This window comes from Bos javanicus, chromosome 17, assembly GCF_032452875.1.
Source record: "Bos javanicus breed banteng chromosome 17, ARS-OSU_banteng_1.0, whole genome shotgun sequence".
NCBI lineage: Eukaryota > Metazoa > Chordata > Mammalia > Artiodactyla > Bovidae > Bos > Bos javanicus.
The window spans coordinates 70,008,516-70,024,452 of NC_083884.1; the positions used below are offsets into that span (position 1 = coordinate 70,008,516).

The window sequence follows — 15,937 nt, forward strand, 5'->3', positions numbered from 1 at the left end:
TTAACAAAAACACATCAAATTCTTTTACTTCTGAAGTCTCCCCTTCAAGGGGAGCCAGAAAATAGAACATTCTTTTTGGGTGGAGGGTAGGGGGATTTAATTGAAAAAAAAAAACAACTCTAATTAGTCAAATACTGATCTCAGTTAGGCCCTGTGTGCCGTGGGCCCAGTCCTTGGCTGGTTGCACCCCTGAGAACAGCCCCACCTCACCCCAGGAACTGGGGTGGCACCAAGAGGGGCCGCAGGGGGTGGCTGGCGGGACCCCCGCCGGGCCCTCCTCGGCGGGGGCCCCGGCGTCACCACCGCAGGAAGTCCCGGATGAACTTCCAGAGCTTGGTGATCCACAGGTTGGCGCCCAGGTCCATCAGGTACTGGATCTCCGGCGTGAGCATGCGCCGGCAGAGCTGCGCATGCCGCTGCCCGATGCTCTTCTTGAGGTTGTAGCCCAGGATGGACTTGGCGCCCAGCGGCTGCCAGGGCTGCATGGCCGAGTCCTCGATGGCCGCCGCGTCCACCGCGCGGCCGCCGTCGATGCAGATGCGGCGCATGCGCTCGTTGGCGCGCCGCAGGGCGGCCACCTCGCGGGCCATGCGCTCGCGCCCGAAGGCCTCCACCTTGCGCCAGAAGCTGGCGTTGAAGTGGCGGTAGAGGCGCGCGTCCAGCACGTTCCAGGCCGTGGCGCGCCGGTACAGCTCGCCCGAGAGGCGCGGCACGGCCGAGGCGCGGCGGGCGTTGAGCTTGAAGTAGAGCACGTCCTCCAGCTCCCAGCACAGCAGGTCCTTGAGCAGCACGAGCGACTCGTCGAAGTACTCCTGCAGCAGCACCAGGTGGAAGTGGCGCTCCACCTCCAGGATGTGCTCCCGCACCTGCGGGCTGCTGGGGTCCAGGTCGCTGTCGTAGCCCAGGTCGAAGAAGAGCAGGTTGCGGAGGTAGTGGGCGTTGTAGCCGCGGGGGTCGTAGTAGCGGTCGGGGTCCTGCAGGAACTCGGCCAGCTTGTCGCGGCCCGAGAGCTTCCACGTGAAGGGCACCACGGAGCCGAAGTAGTGGAAGGAGGACTCGAAGAGGCGGGCGGGGTCGCGCAGCACGGTGATGAAGGTGGCGTTGGGCGCCACCAGGCCCCGCACCTCGTCGTAGTGGAAGCGCATGTGGTTGCAGATGATGTTGAAGCAGGCCCCGGGCCGGTAGTCCTGCACCAGGCTGCGCGCGAAGAAGGCGGGGTAGTCGAAGTCGTTGCGGCCGTTGGGGAAGGCGAACTTGAGCCCGTGCTTCTGGCCGAAGCGGAACAGGATGTTGAGCAGCGTGCTGCTGGCCGTCTTGTGCGTCTTCATGAACACGATGTCCCGCCGCGGCTGGCAGCCTCCCGCCGAGCCGTTGGCCGAGGTGGGAGCCTCTGGCTCCCTCGGGGCCGGAGAGCAGGGTGCCGCGCCCTCGGGGGTCCTGCTGGGGATGGAGGGGTGGCAGAGCCTCAGGAATCGGCCTGCCGGCCCCTCCACCCCGGGTCTACAGAGCAGGTGGCTGGGAGTCGGGGGTGGGGACCCCAGGGACTCGCCATGGTCAGGGAGCTGGGGGACCAGATGGGCCTGTGTTCCAGGATGCAAGGCTTAGGTCAGTGGTTTGGCCTATCTGGCCTTACTTTCCTCTTCTGTGAAATGGGGACAGTAACCCTCTTTGTGGTGTTGCTGTGAGGACAAGAACAAGTCTCATTCATGGCCACTTGATGTACATTCATCATGAGTTCGTATGAGGCTGGACCACATGAAACCCTGCATGCAAAAATGGGCATTTTCTCTAGTTCGACTTAATACCTCCAACTAAGGGCACAGGCTTGGGTAGGTGATCAGCCCAATGGGGAGGCAGGATGACCTCATGGTTAGGAGCCAGGCTTGGAGGCAGGCAGACCGCAGTTTGAATCCAGGCCTGTGCCAGCTGAGTGCTCTTGGACTGGGCATCCCCACCTCCCGGCCCCGCTGGAGCCCACCGTGCAGATGGTGATATTTTATTCTTATGCTCCATGTCCAGCTCTGTTACCACACCCACTTCACAGATGAGGACACCGAGGCTTGGGGTTCCACAGTGAGTTCCCTGCCTTCAGTGGGACTTCTGCCCCGGGCACAGGGTGGCCACCCAGGAGGTAGCCCTTGTTATCAGACTGGGAGCCAACCCTCTGCTACCCTCAGCCCTCAGCTGCCCCCAGGGCCACTCACGTGGAAGCCAGGCCAGTGTACAGCGGGGGGACGGCATAGGAGTACAGCAGTAGCAGGAAGCTGGTCAAGAGCGCTCCCAGCACCAGCCCCTTGGCCATGGACTCCCAGCGCTTCTTCTGTGGCAGCGGCATCTCAGACACCTGCAAGGGGTGGGTTGGGGTGCAGAAGAGCGCACGTGTTAGGAGGCCGGCCCCAGGGAGCCCTCACCACCATCCCCGGCCAGGCTGGCTTGAGAGGCAGCTTTTAACATTGGGACCTGCCTTCGCCAGCTCTGTGGCCACCCCCACCTCAGCAGTCCAGATAAGGACAGCATCTGGGCTGCAGATGGACACGGTGGACAAAGCCTACGCCAAGAAAGGCTGGGGCGAGAGGCAGGGGAAGGCTCTGCTGCCTGGGTCAGTTTTCATTTGTGAGCTGAGTGGCGGGTATATGGATGTTATCCGTTTTAATTTTTTGTAGACCTTTCTGGGCTTCATAATGAAATCGTCTAAATAAAACAAGGAAAAGAAGACCCTTTCCTAGTGCCCTGTACCCCCAGGCCTGGGCTAGGGGTATCTACAGAGAGGGCCCTGAGGCCTGAGTCTCTCATCTTTCTGAAGGTTCAGCCAACCTGCCTGGCCCCCCTGCCACCCTTCCCAGCCGTCCAGTGAGCGGCTGAGCTCCTTGTCTCTCCACACTGGCTCCTGTTCCCATGGGGTCTGTAGGGGACCAGGTGGAGAAACTGAGGCTCAGCGTGAGGAAGGAGAAGACTCAGCTCACACAGGCCTCTGCCCACATGTCTGCCTCTTCTCCAGCTGCTGGCAGGCTGGGTCAACCAGGTTAAGTCTGAATTGCAGGTGAACAACAAATGTTTTAGTTATCTGTATGTCCCAAATAATGCCTAGGATATACTTATACTAAAAATTATTCAGTATTTCTCTGAAAATCAGATTTAACTAGATGTCCGGGGGCCGAATGAGTGCTCCAGCTCTCAGCAGGGAACCACTGGACTGTGTCTACAGGGGGCACCTGTGCGCCTTGAGACCAGTCTGTGACCTCAGGCTGAGTAGCAGGCAGCCCAGGAGCTGGAGCGGCCCATTCACCCTGAAATTCTCCCTTGGTCACAGCCTTTTTCAGCAGCAGCCTGGTCTTACTTTTCAGTCCCTGGTGGCTCAAGACAGTAAAGCGTCTGCCTGAAATGCAGGAGACCCGGATTCGATCCCAGGGTTGGGAAGGTCCCCTGGAGAAGGAAATGGCAACCCACTCCAGTGCCCTTGCCTGGAAAATCCCATGGACGAAGGAGCCTGGTAGGCTACAGTCCATGGGGTCATAAAGAATCGGACACGACTGAGTGACTTCACTTCACTTTTCACTTTTCCTGGTTTTGGGGGGCTAGGTTTTAGGTCTGACTGTGGTGACCCTGTCAGCAGGGGGCTGAGGCCTGAGCTGAAATGGGGGCTGTTCAGGCAGAGCTGTGCGGGTCCAGGACAGAGCTGGGACTCCGGGACCTTCTCATGGCCCCTTAGCTGCAAAGCCAAGGTCCCAAACTTTCCATTCCGTGCTGCACTGGGCCCCGGGTGCTGGAGGCCATGAGAGGTCATCCATGCCGCCCGCGATCACACACACGGCACGTCACCACTGACCCTGGGGCCAGAGGCCAGCCAGCCAGCCTGGAGGAGAACCCCTGGGAGAGTGACCGGAGGCACCCACAAACCTTTCCCAGAGAAGGGGCATTCCAGGCCTACCTGACCAGTCCCTCAGGCCCCCGCTGATCATCTAGAAAGTGCTCTCACAGGAAAGGACTAGCCGGAGGGAACCTGGCTTCCCTGGTGACAAGGACATATCTCTGTCCACTCTTAGGTGGGCAAGGTGGACAGGGTCGGGAGGGAAGGAGAGTGTTTCCGGAGGGTTTTCCTTTCAAAGGAAGACTATAGAAACCCTCCCAGTTCTAACTCTTCTTCAGAAAGACTTGGGGAAAGTCACCCAAGTAAGGGTGTTCACAGCAGTTTGGTCAGAAAAAAAGAAACCATGTCAGTGTCCATCAGCAGGTAATTCACTGCACAAACCAAAGCCCATTCCCAGACACAGGCATCTGTACCTGCTTTAACAGATAAAAAAAAAAAAAAGAAAAACAATGTGGAGCTGAATGGACTGGCTCAAAAACACACCATGACCTACTAACATGAAAAAAGAAGTTCTGGGACAGCATGCCACCAAATCCATATAGGTGATGGTAAATACACACAGACCCAGTTAGACACCCCTGGAGGGTAGTCTAGGTTTTAACAGTGGTATCCTCTGCATAGCTAGGGAGGGGGTATATGAGCAAATGCTCTTCTATATTTGGCATTTCTCTAAGGGTTGGATTTCTTTATTAAAGAGAATATATTACTTTTTAATCAGAAAAAGGCAATAACATGTATTTACTATATTTAAAGAATAGATAAAGCTTGCAAGGTGGGGAAAGTCAGCTCGCGCTGGTCTGGTCACAGAGAGGCCTAGGGGAGGGAGGTGCTGACCCGGGAGCCCCAGGCCCGGGTTTCAACCACAGGAACCCTTTGGAGCCCCAGTTTCTCATCCTAAAATGGGGAAGCTGGTGGTGCTAGCTCTCTCCCTGCCCCGCCCCAGAGATGGACCAGGCAAAGTGACTGGCACATAGTTGTCGCTCAAAGAGAGTGGGAACCTGCTCAAAGTCCTGTCCTTGTCACTCTCGGGGTGGGTCCCCCTTGCCAACCAAGCGCAAATCTGCCCCCCACCTCAAGCGCCCCCACCGGCCTCCTGTTCCTTGGGGTCCCACAGGGCAGTCCTGGGCTGGGCCAGAACCTCAGACTCGAGCCCAAGCCTTAGTGGAGGCCTGGGCATCTGTTTCTGACTTTCAAATGTGGAGGGGTTTGGATTGTTGCCCTCTGACTCACTCCCCTCAGGGCCCACCCCTGTCTTAGGAGCCCACTCACCAGGGCACCTTCCGGAACTCAGGGAGGCTGCTGGTGAGGCTCTGGGAGAGGTCAGGCAGCAGGGGGCAGACCAGCCTCCCAGGACCACCAATCAGGCTCTGCCTGGCCCCGCCCAGGCCCGCCCCCGACCCCCATCAGGACTTTCCCTCATGCATTCGTTCATTTCCCACTCTGGCGTCCTCAAAACCAGCAGGGCCCTGCCCTGCCAGGTGCTGGGCCCTGGGCCTCGCCACCCTCTGGGTTCACTTCTGAGCCCCTCTAGGACCCAGGCCCTGGGACGGGGCTTCTCCAGAGCATCTTACTGACTCCACCCCGCTGTCCTCGGAGGCAGGCCTCCCTATCACCCCTGTTTTGCAGGTGGGGAAACTGAGGCTCTGGGTCACAAAGTAGGGGGCACAACTGGGATTCGAGCTGTGGTCTGTTGGCTTGCAGTGTGCATCTTCCCGGCTGTCCGTGGCAGCTGCTGCCCACCGTGCAGCGGGCCCAGCCCCAGCCCCAGCCCGAGGGGAAAAGGTATGCACAGCTGGACCTCACTTAAGGCCGAGGCTTGCAGGCAGCTGACAGTCCCAGGTCTGAGGCCATGAGGTGGTGGTGGCGGCTTAGTTGCTCAGTCCTGTCCAGCTCTTTGCGACCCCGTGGACTGTAGTCTGCCAGACTCCTCTGTCCGTGGCATTTTCCAGGCAAGAATACTGGAGTGGGTTGCCATTTCCTCCTCCAGGGCATCTTCACCACCCAGGGATCGAACCCGTGTCTCCTGGCCCGCAGATTCTTTACCACTGAACCATCAGGGAAGCCTAAGGCCTTGGGGTACCGAGGACAATCGCAGCACGGCCCAAGCCTTCCAGGCTCCACCTTGGAAAACGGTGCCTCCAGAAGGCTGAGGCTCAGAGAGGGCAGAGCCCCCATCAAGGTCACACAGCACAGCAGTGGCAAAGACAGGACTAGAGCCTGAGTCTCCCTCCTCTGCTGTGGTGGGACAGTCCCAGGCACTCAGGGCAGACCGCCCCCCTCCCCACCCCACCCCTCTATTCCTGTCCTCCTGGGTTACCCAGGCCAGATCGCCCTCCGTGTGTGCCGACGGCTGGCTCCTGGCCAGACCCAGCACTCCTCCTGTTCAGCTGGACCAGCAGACTCCAGGGAACGAAGGGGAGACGGGGCTCATCCTCCGAAGCATCCACACAGGGACCCCAAGCCCAGGATGGTGAGCCTTCCAGCCTAGGGCGCCACCAGCAGGCAGGCCTCCATCCCAGGGCATCCTGCTCCCCCAGGGGCCGTGCACAGGGCAGAGGAAGACACTCACCTGGGGCCAGGTCTGGCTGCCCCTTCCCTCTCCCTGCCTGAGCCACGTCTGACTCCCAGGCTGCCTCTGCGGTCACTGGGAAACCGGAACGCTCCAATGACACCCAGGAGTGTGCTGGCTGGCTCCCTCTTGCTTCAGCGGCCGTGAATATTCATGAGTTCCCTCCCTGGGGAGAGCAGGTGGCATATCCCTGTAGTATCCCTGTACACTGTGGGTGCTGCCCCAGCCCTCTGCCCCCTGGGTGGTTCCCCCCGACCCTCTCTGGACCTCAGCAGCCCGGCAGCTCCTCCATCCAAGGGCTCAGCAAGGTCCCCGGCGTCCTTGGCCCAAGGACACAGGCAGCCGCAGAGCCCTGCAGAGAGCCTGGGACTGGCTTGAAGGCCATGGGAGGGACACGAAGGCAGGTGAGCAGGGAAACTAATTGCTTCTCCAATCATATCTCATGTTAAGTCTCAAAGCTGCCCTCTGAGTCAGGTACTACCGTTAGCCACTCCCCAGGTAAAGAAACCCAGGCTCAGAGAGGTGAATTCACCTGTCCAAGGTCACACAATTAGCCATGAGCAGACAGAACCAGAGTCTAAACACGGACTTGCCAAACTCTAGGTCTTAGAGATGTCCAAGGCACGACCGGAGACCAAGGTTGGTCTAAAAGCTGGGAGAGCCCAGAGAGCCAGGACCTCAACCTGAATGGTGCCCTGGAGGCAAAGTACCTGAGCAGGGCTGGGAGGACGAGTCTGATGAGACTTCACCTCTCTGAGCTCCAGGTTCTTCATCAAAAAGGCACAGAAATGGTGCCTCTCCTGCCTCCACCCCCGGTGAGGTGGTGGCACAGAACACCCCTGGAGCAGCCTCCAGGGATCTGGGCTGATCAGAGATGCAGATCCTTCCCAAAGTCTCTGTGGGAACAGGTAGGTCTAGGGGCCCTCAGGCTCAGCCCAGGCACTGGAATCTCTCATCCTTGCTCAGCGTTGTTCATGGACAGAGGGTGCCCAGAAAAGCCTCCCCGCTACACCCCACCAAATCCTTCCTTCAACACTGATGCCCAGAGCCCCACCATGGCCCATGCGTGGGGCTTTAGGGACCGGAGTATCGCCATCAATTGATCATAATCACTACTGTGACGGTCAGTGATGCCACAGCGAGCACTTTCATAAACCGAGCAGCTGCCAGTGCCTCCGAAGGAGCAGCAGGCATGTGACCCTGTGTGCTCAGCGTTCTTTCCCCCAGAGCCCCGCCCAGCTTCCACGGAACAGGGGAAGCCCAGAGTCCTCCTCTCCCTGGGGGCTGAGCCGAGTCCAGGGCTGGCATCAAAGAGCAGACACCGAGGTTTAGGAGCGTGGACTCTGGACCAGAGTCTAGTCTTGTGCTCGGGACTCGCCATGCATCACGCACCCTCATAACCTTTGCAGGGAGCCCTCTTTATCCCCCACTGTACCGTAGACGAGAAAGCTGAGGCGCAAGGAGAGCAAGTGACAAGCCCAGAGTCGGGAAGGAGGGGTGCAGATGTAAGATCCTCATCCAGGTGGGAGTGGAGCGCAAGCTTTTGAGCAAGAAGTGAAATCGTGAGAGGAATGGGAATCTAGTAAGAAGAGCCAAGTAAATATTTTATTTACACACATATGTATCAGTAACATAGAGTTCTGGAAAATTAAAGCACTGCAAGTTTGGGAACTTCCCTGGTGGTGCAGCGGGAAGAGGATACATTCCCAGTGCAGGGGGCCCAGGTCCAACCCCGGTCAGGGAACTAGATCCCACATGCTATAACCAAAGATCCCATATGCCACAGTTAAGACCCGGTGCAGCCAAGTAAACCTTTTTATTTTAACCTCAAATTTTCATATTTCTAAATATTGTTCTTGTCGTACTGGATTGAGGCCAAGCATAAGGGAAAATCTACTCATTGCTTCTGCTCTTAATATTTCTACTTGGAATTTGATCACTGCATTTTCTCTTTGACAACAACACTGCTCTAGTAGCCAGTGTATGCAGTGCATTGTATAATTTGATTCAATTAATTTGGTTGAACTAATTTTCATACTGTTCTTTATTAGCCAGCCTTTAGCTGGGGTTCGATGTCCACAAGCACTTACCATACAAAAACTTCATTTTAGAATGGTGAATGATCACCCAATAAGAGTTTTGTTAGGAAAATTATTTGAGAATGATAGAAGATGCCTAAGGAAACTTCTGATCCAGTGACTCTCAAGGGAATAGACTATAAAATAAATTGGGAGAGATAGAGGGCAATTTCAGTGTAGTATAACCTAGACTTGTACTTTTTTATTATGTATTCATTTATATCCAGAAAAACAAAGATGAAATTCCCTCTCGTCAACACCAGTTCATTTTATATGCAATTTTGGTTCCAGAAATGTACATTTTCCTCTCCCATAAAATTAGTCTAGAGGCTAGACATGAAAACAAGTTACTAGTAGCCAGTTTTTCAGTTATAAGTGACCCACAACTTAAAACTCACTGCAATAGAGACACAACCGTCCGAACAGCTTCCTCTCTGCCAGCCCTTTTATTAAGGCTTCGTAAAAAGTGAACAGTATGCGTGCACGTGTTTAGTGACTCAGTCGTGTCCGACTCTCTGCGACCCTTCGGCCTGTAGCCTGCCAGGCTCTTCTGTCCGTGGGACTTTTCAGGCGAGAATACTGGAGTGGGTTGCCATTTCCCTCTCCAGCGGATCTTGCCGACCCAAGGATCAAACCCACACCTTTTCTTTCTGCTGCATCGCAGGCGGATTCTTTACCCCCTGAGCTGTGGTATAGAAAATCGAAAAACCAACAAGCGCTGATTCAAAGCAAATTCCTCTTTTAATCACAACACGGTAACAGGTCAAGAGAGTTTAACATCTGAGACAAGGGCAACTCAATAAAACAATAGCATCTTGATGTAGTAATTAAGAAATATGACTCCATGGCTGTCATGGATATCTCAAGCACTTTGGATCTTTTTATTGCTTTTATAAAAAACTACAATACAAACACTACTCTGATTGGTGCTATGTTTGGTAAGCAGTTAGCGTATTAAAAAGCAGATATACTAGATATGCTAGATAAGCAGATATGTTGGATAGCATATTGAAAAGCAGAGACATTACTTTGCCAACAAAGGTCCGTCTAGTCAAGGCTATGGTTTTTCCAGTGGTCATGTATGGATGCGAGAGTTGGACTGTGAAGAAAGCTGAGTACTGAAGAATTGATGTTTTGAACTGTGGTGTTGGAGAAGACTCTTGAGAGTCCCTTGGACTGCAAGGGGATCCAGCCAGTCCATCGTAAAGGAGATCAGTCCTGAATATTCATTGGAAGGACTGATGTTGAAGCTGAAATCCAATACTTTGGCCACCTGATGTAAAGAACTGACTTGAAAAGACTGATTTGAAAAGACCTTGATGCTGGGAAAGATTGAAGGTGGGAGGAGAAGGGGATGACAGAGGATGAGATGGTTGGGTGGCATCACCGACTCAATGGACATGAGTTTGAGTAAACTCTGGCAGTTGATGATGGACAGGGAGGCCTGGCGTGCTGCGGTCCATGGGGTCCCAAAGAGTCGGACACGACTGAGTGACTGGACTGAACTGAACTGAACTGAACTGGTAAGCAGTTTCGGGAAGTATGAAGAAAAGACATGAATAAAAGCATTTTCTAAAGTGAGAGATATTTTGGAATTAGATGATGCGAGCTATTATATATAGAATGGATGAACATCAAGGTCCTGCTGTATAGCACAGGGAGCTATATTCCATGTTCTATAATAAACCATAATGGAAAAAAATATATATAAAAAAAATATATATATGGAAAAAGAATATGTGTGTGTGTGTGTATGTGTGTGTATAAGTGAATCACCTTACTGTACACCAGGAACTAACACAACCTTGTAAATCAACTATACTTCAATAAAATAAATTTTAAAAAGAAGAGCTGCATGGAGCCAAGCCTTCCAGAGTGCAAGTGTTGATTGCAGGAGCTGTGCCTGCAGCCTTGCCAGAGGGGGCTCTTCCCAAGTGTCAGTGACACCGGCTCTGGTTGGTTCTGCCCCCATGGGAAAATTTCTTTTTTGTATAATTTTATTTGCTTCTTTTCGGCCGTGCTGGGTCTTTGTGGCTGCGTGGGCTTTTCTCTAGCTGCGGCAAGCCGGGCCGCTCTCTAGTTGGGGCCCACGGGCTTCTCTTTGAGGTGGAGCACAGGCTCTGGGGCATGCGGGTTCAGTAGTTGCAGCACGTGGGCTCAGTAGCTGCAGTTCCCAGACTCTAGAGCACAGGCTCAACAGCTGTGGCCCAGGAGCTTAGCTGCTGCTGGGCATGTGGGGTCCTTCCGGGCCAGGGATCGAACCCGTGTCTCCTGCATTGGCAGGTGGAGTCTCCACCACTGAGCCAGCAGTACAGGTGTTCTGCAGGTATTGACTGAGCACCTGTACAGCGCCCAGCACTGGGGTGCAGGCTGCCCAGTGCACGGAGCCCAGGCTTTCAGGGCGGGGGGCGAGAGAGGTGCAGGCAGACAGCTGCGGGTGCTCTAATGGAGACACACAGGCAGAGCTTCCTGGTGCAGAGAACACACCGGATCCAGCCTGGAGGGGCGGGAGCGGGGGTGGCCAGGGAGAACTTCCTGGGGTAGGGGACTCTGTTGGCAGAAGCTGCTGCATGCTTTACTATTTCCAAAGGCAGTTAGTTCCCTTTCTCCTTGGGGTACGTGGCTAAACTGCCTTTCCCATCCTTCCTTCCAGCTCAGTGTTCTCATGGGACTGAATTCTGGCCATGGAATATGAGCAGAATGACAGCTGGTGAGGGTAAGTGAGCCAATCTCTGTGATCTCCTTTCCCACCTGCTAGTGAGTGGGTCTGGAGATGGGCAAGGCCGGGAGGTGGGAGGAACCTGGATCTCTGCATTTCTGATCATCAAACATCTGATTAAATTCAGGAAAATGACAACAAAACTGCCATTGTGTTAATAAGCCTTTTAAAACATGGGACTTGGGACTCCCGTGGCAGACCAGTGGTTAAGACTCTGCGATCCCAACGCTGGGGACCCAGGTTCGATTCCTGGTCAGGGAACTAGATCCCACAGGCCGCAACTAAGACTTCACACGCTGCAGTCAAAGACCCCCCACATGCCACAAGAAGATCAGAAATCCTGCAAGCAGTCGGTACAGCCAAAACACAAACAAAACCAACTTGGGGCTTATCTGTTTCAGCGGCTAGCATTAACTAATGCAGAATAAGCCGGACAGAGAGAAAAGCATGTGCAAAGGCCCAGGGCAATTGAGAAGCTAACAAATGGCTAGCCTGGCTGGGAATGTCCAGTACATGTGCCTGTCAGAGGTTGGGTGCGTGAGCAAGAAGACCAGCAGCACAGCCAGAATGGGGGCAGGGGCAGGCAGGACACGCAGGGCCTTGGGAAGTGTGTTAAGGAATCTGGCTTGGATCCTGTGGGCAAGGGGAGCCCTAGGAGGGTCTTCAGCAGAGGAGCGAGGAGATGAGGCTCCCATCAGGCTGCTGGATGAAGAATGAGCTGTGGAGGTGGGAAGGAGTGGGAGAAGCAGGCACACCTAGATGGTGGTGGTCACGGCTGTGCAGATGTGAAGGGACCTGGACCAGGGGGAAGTCTGGGGATGGACTGGATCCCCCTGTAGATCATGGCATGGACAGCATTCGGTGGGTGAGGGGTGTGAAGGTGGGGGGAAAGAATTCCTGCTGGAGGTGACTGGCTGGCTGGGTGTGGAGCTAGTCCCTGAGAAGGGGAGGCTAAGAGAGGGGCGGGTTTAGTATTGGGGTTAGGGGGACAATGTCAGTTTCAGTTTAGGATACATTGAGTCTGGGGGATGTACTGGGTGCCTGTAGAATGTGCAAAGTGCAGGAGGAACCTCTGCTTTGAGTGCAAGAGGGAGATCTTGGGCGAGAGAGGCTGGGGGCCATGGGGACAGAGGTGGGAACTGAGGCCAGAAGAGGAGATGGGGTCACCAGGGAAAACGTGAGGAAGGAGAAGAACTCTGCACTTATGGGAACAGGGAGGGGAAGAGCCCCCTGCCCTCAAGGAGATAAAGGGCCCCCAAAGCCATGGTCTACAGAACATTTTGTAGAAGCACTGACCTCTCAACCCATTCCCCCACCGATGGGCATCACCGTGTGTTCAGTGGGTATATAGGAACAGGGACCTGGCAGAGGGAGGGTGGCCTAGAGCTAGCTGTTTACTGTGGTTGGAAGGGAATCTCACAGGGCCACGGGAGGAGATTTTAAGAGGAGAGCACAAAGACTCTCCCTACAGTGCTCGTACATACAGTGTCTGTACACGTGTGCTAAGTCGCTTCGGTCATGTCCAACTCTGTGACCCCATGGACTGTAGCCCGCCAGGCAGCTCTGTCCATGGGATTCTCCAGGCAAGAACACTGGCGTGGGTTGCCGTGTCCTCCTCCAGGGGAGCTTCCCGACCCAGGGATCGAACCCCGGTCTCTTACGTCTCTTGCCCAGGCAGGCGGATTCTTTACCACTAGCACCACCAGGGAAGCCCCACTCAGGATGCGTATTTGACAGCAAATACCGTAGTTCTAAAAGTGTCCAGCCTCCGACCCAGCACTTCCACCTGTGGGAATTTGTTCAAAGAGGACAAACAAGAGATCTGACACGGAGCACAAGGAAGGCCATTGCAGTGGTGTTTAGCGGAGGAGCAAAACAGAGACAACCTCAGTGTCCAACAGGAGGGGATGGTTGAACATACCATGTAATGGGGACTTCCCTGGTGCTCCAGCGGTTGAGAATCTGCCTTACAATACGGGGGATGCAGGTTTGATCCCTGGCCGGGGAACTCAGCCCAGGAGCAGGGAAACTAAGTACACAGGCTCTGAGCCCCCGTGCTCTACACCCTGTGTGCCACGAGTCGAGAGAAGCCCACACGCTGTGGCAAAGATCCTGCGTGCCACAGCTAAGGCTCGCCACCACCTAAGTGAACACATATTTTACAGAATATATTATGTGACATACATCCAGTGATGCCATATGTATTCATGAAAATGATGTCTGTAACATATAATAAAGTGGGAAAAAAAATACATAGCTACACACATATAAGCTTCCCTGGTGGCTCAGAGGTTAAAGCGTCTGCCTGGAATTCGGGAGACCCAGGTTCGATCCCTGGGTTGGGAAGATCTCCTGGAGAAGGAAATGGCAACCCACTCCAGTAATCTTGCCTGGAGAATCCCATGGAGGGAGGAGCCTGGTAGGCTACAGTCCATGGGGTTGCAAAGAGTCGGACACGACTGAGCGACTTCACTTTGACTTTCACACACATAATATTCACACACAGATAATTTTGTTTTTACAAAGAGTCTGTATTACTCTGGAAAAACATGAAAAATAACAATATTTCCATTTTGAAAAACTGCCGGCTGGCTGGAGGAGGAGGGAACCGTGGCTAGTCTGAACCATGCCCCACCTCGCTGCGTGACCTCGGTAGGCAGGCTTCCCTCTCTGAACCTCAGTGTCCAAAAGCAGGGGAGAGGAGAAGCAGCAAAAGGGTGTGGGACAGAGAAGAAGCTGGAAAGTGTGAGCCACACAGCTGAAGGGGCAGATGGAAAGGCTGGCTCTCCATCCAGGAGCGCTGGGGGACTGACTTGCGAGAATCTGGAAGCTTCCTCTCTGAGACTCTCTGCGCTGGGGTGCTGGAGTAGAGAAGGGGAAGCTCGCCAGAGAGACATTTCAACTTGCAGAACCACCTCCGAACGTGTCAAGGAGCCCTGACGGCTTGCTCCTACCGCCCCCACCTGGCTGGGGGGATGGCTGCAGCTAGGTGGGGGGTCTGGCAGCTGACTAAGAAGAGGTCAGTGTACTTTGATGACTCAGAAGATTTTCTGATCTTGCAGAGTCACCTGTCTCCATGACTCCTAATGGTAACCACACCTGCAACCTCAACAGATAACCTTTGGTGTCACCTGCCAGCTTTGTGACGGTGGGCACTCTGAGGCTCTGCCACAGGTCTTCCGACGTTGCTTTATCCAGACAAGCTCACCAGCCCTCCTGATGACAGATTTGAGTCACCCCAAAACAGCCCTAACTGAAGAGTAGCGCAGCACGGGTTAACCCAGCGGTCAGTCAGCTTCAGAACTCCTGAGAACTCCAGAGGTGAGTGTGTGGGCATTGGCAGTACCACCCTCTGTACCTTCTAGCGTGACTGAAATGTTTCTTTAAAAAGGTATGTCATGCATTTATTTGCATAACAATATGTAAAATATAAAGGTTTTTCAAAAGGAGCTGAGCAGTTGCTAGGTACAATGCCCTGGATCTGCCCGCCCGCCTCATTAATCCTGGAGAAGTTTGGCTAGAAATCTGGCTCTACCACTCCCCAGCTGGGCCACCTTGGGCAGGTGACCTCCCCTCTCTGAACCTAGGTTTTCTACCACATGGGGATACCATGACCTTCCATGAGGATCAAACGGGATGGGGCATGCGGAGCCCTTTGCACACACCTCGGATTATTATCCTGACCCTTCTAGACCCACCAGGCAGGAGAGGCAGCACCCGCCAATGCGGTCTCCTGGGGCCACCCTCCCCACTCCAGCACCCACATCCCTCCCATGCTCGAGAGCCAAGGTCCTCATGTCCCAGATTTCACATCTGAGAAAACCAAGGCACAGAGAGGGAAGGACTTGCCTGGAGTCCCATGGCAAGTCTGGGCATTACTGGGATCAATATTACTGGGGGTGCCCAAGCCACACCTCATCGCTGCCCTGGGGCTGGCGGGCAGGAGAGAGGTTTCCTCTGGACCCCCATTTCCTCTGAACCATCGCTCCTCAACAGGCGATCCCCCGACCCCAGCCCGCTGACCCCTATGGGCGCTCTGCTCCCTCGTGCCCTCCCCTGTCTGGAGTGGGGTATGGCTCCTAAATGGGGATGGTCCATATTCCTTGCTCAGTCCGAGGGGCGCAAAAAACCCTTCACAAGCCTGCTGCCGTGCCTGGAATCCCGACATCTGTGTATCCTTCTCCCAGGTTAATCATCGCCGCTTTCACCCGGTTGACATGATCAAGTCCCTTAGAGCCCAGAGGGAGGGACACACTCCTCCCTTTGCTGGATTGGACCCACAGTGTCCAATATCAGACCCCCGCCCATCAGACGAGGGATGCACCAGAGCCGGGCACGCTTCTTTGTCCTTAGGGCGCTTCCTTCAGGAAGGGCTCTGCCTGAGTGAGAAGCAGGGAGGAAGCGGCCCGAGGTGGCAGCTGAGAACAGGGCTCTGTTGTCTCTGCTCCCAGGGTAGCAGCCTGCCCACCCCTCAAGTGTCAGGCAGAGCTGGGAGCTAGGGGGGCACGTGGGGGAGGGGTCCTGAGCTGGGGGCTGGGGTTAGCCATGGCAACTCGAAGAGGCTAGGACCCCAAAAAAGGGGCAGAGAAGAGAGAGATCTTGAGCAAGGCTGGGGTCCTGAAACAGGGGCTCGGGCACGTCTCCGAATTTGGAGTCCGTTTAGCCACATCTGAACTGTACGACTCTGGGAAAGTCCCCAAATC

At 54.8% G+C, this 15,937-nt stretch overlaps 1 protein-coding gene and 1 long non-coding RNA gene across 7 annotated transcripts in view; one reads left to right on the top strand and one right to left on the bottom strand.

The window, feature by feature from the left end:
- Window positions 1–15,937, bottom strand: part of LOC133229088 (galactosylceramide sulfotransferase-like) — a 17,146-nt gene continuing 1,209 nt past the window's right edge. Inside the window, exons 1-4 of one of the 5 annotated variants that reach the window (XM_061385366.1) lie at window positions 6,694–6,862; window positions 6,438–6,603; window positions 2,205–2,344; window positions 1–1,440 (exon numbers count right to left, since the gene is read on the bottom strand). In XM_061385366.1, coding sequence (XP_061241350.1) covers window positions 297–1,440; window positions 2,205–2,335 — 1,275 coding nt within the window. In that variant the 5' untranslated portion in view covers window positions 2,336–2,344; window positions 6,438–6,603; window positions 6,694–6,862 and the 3' untranslated portion in view covers window positions 1–296. Of the gene's footprint in view, window positions 1,441–2,204; window positions 2,345–6,437; window positions 6,863–15,937 lie in introns of those variants that run through there. The other 4 variants (XM_061385365.1, XM_061385369.1, XM_061385367.1 and 1 more) reach the window with 4 other exon arrangements.
- Window positions 841–15,937, top strand: part of LOC133229089 (uncharacterized) — a 19,267-nt gene continuing 4,170 nt past the window's right edge. For both annotated transcript variants that reach the window (XR_009730478.1, XR_009730477.1), the window contains exons 1-3: window positions 841–929; window positions 11,169–11,231; window positions 14,297–14,555. This is a non-coding gene — a long non-coding RNA (uncharacterized LOC133229089). The remainder of the gene's footprint in view (window positions 930–11,168; window positions 11,232–14,296; window positions 14,556–15,937) is intronic.